The 886-nt window shown below is 7.9% G+C and overlaps 1 protein-coding gene across 1 annotated transcript; it reads left to right on the top strand.

Annotated features, from left to right (window-relative positions):
• Nucleotides 1-110: 110 nt before the first annotated feature.
• On the top strand, nt 111-125 carry PRSY57_0012300 (Fe-S cluster assembly protein DRE2, putative; the record flags this gene model as incomplete). Its single annotated transcript, XM_020114206.1, has 1 exon — nt 111-125. A coding segment is annotated over one exon (15 nt), but the record flags the coding sequence as incomplete, so codon positions are not given.
• Between the last annotated feature and the right edge of the window lie 761 nt (nt 126-886).

Here is an 886-nt window from a genome sequence, read left to right as displayed (position 1 = left end):
TAAAATAGATAAATAAATATATACACATATATATGTATTTTTATTTTTAAATGTTTACATATATTATTTATTTATTTATTTAATTTTTTTTTTTTTTTTTATTTTATTAGAATGAATCTAATTGAGATGATATATTATATATCCTTTTAATAAATGTAATCCAAAATTCTAAAAAAAAAATTAATTTTTTTTTTTATATTAAAAACTTTTTCATTTCTTTTTTTTTTTTTTTTATTTTATTTTTTTTTTTTAACTTTTATTTTTTTTTTTTTTTTTTCCTGTTTATTTTTTTTTTAATAATTTTTTTTTTTTTTTTATTTTTTTTTTTTTTTTTTTATTTTTTTTTTTTTTTTTATTTTTTTATAATTAATTTTATTTTTATTTTTTTTTATATATTTTTTTTATAAATTTAATTTTAAATTTTAAAAAAAAAATTAATTTTTTTTTTTATATTAAAAACTTTTTTATTTTTTTTTTTTTTTTTTTTAATTTAATTTTTTTTTTTAAGCTATAATTTTTTATATATGTTTTTCCGTATAATATGTATATAATAATAAATTTACTTTTAATAATTTTCTTTTCTTTACTTTTTTTTTATATACAACTTTTTTGTGTAACTATTTTTGTATACACCTTTTTTTAAAAGGAATTAAATTTTAAAACTAAAAATTTCTCTTGTTTATTATTATGAAGTACTATGTTACTATCTTAATTTCATTTTATTTTATTTTTATTTTTTTGAAATATTATATTATTAAAATATCATTAAATTTTTATAATATTATTAATAATTTTTTTTTTTTTTTTTTTTTAATATTTTTTTTAACTAATAATTAACATTTTAAATTTGGCAGTCTATAAGTTTTTTTTTCTATTTTTTTTTTAT

Source organism: Plasmodium reichenowi, assembly GCF_001601855.1.
Source record: "Plasmodium reichenowi strain SY57 chromosome Unknown, whole genome shotgun sequence".
Taxonomy (NCBI): Eukaryota; Apicomplexa; class Aconoidasida; order Haemosporida; family Plasmodiidae; genus Plasmodium; species Plasmodium reichenowi.
Note: the sequence above shows the minus strand (reverse complement) of the source record. Positions and strands in the feature narration are given on the sequence as shown.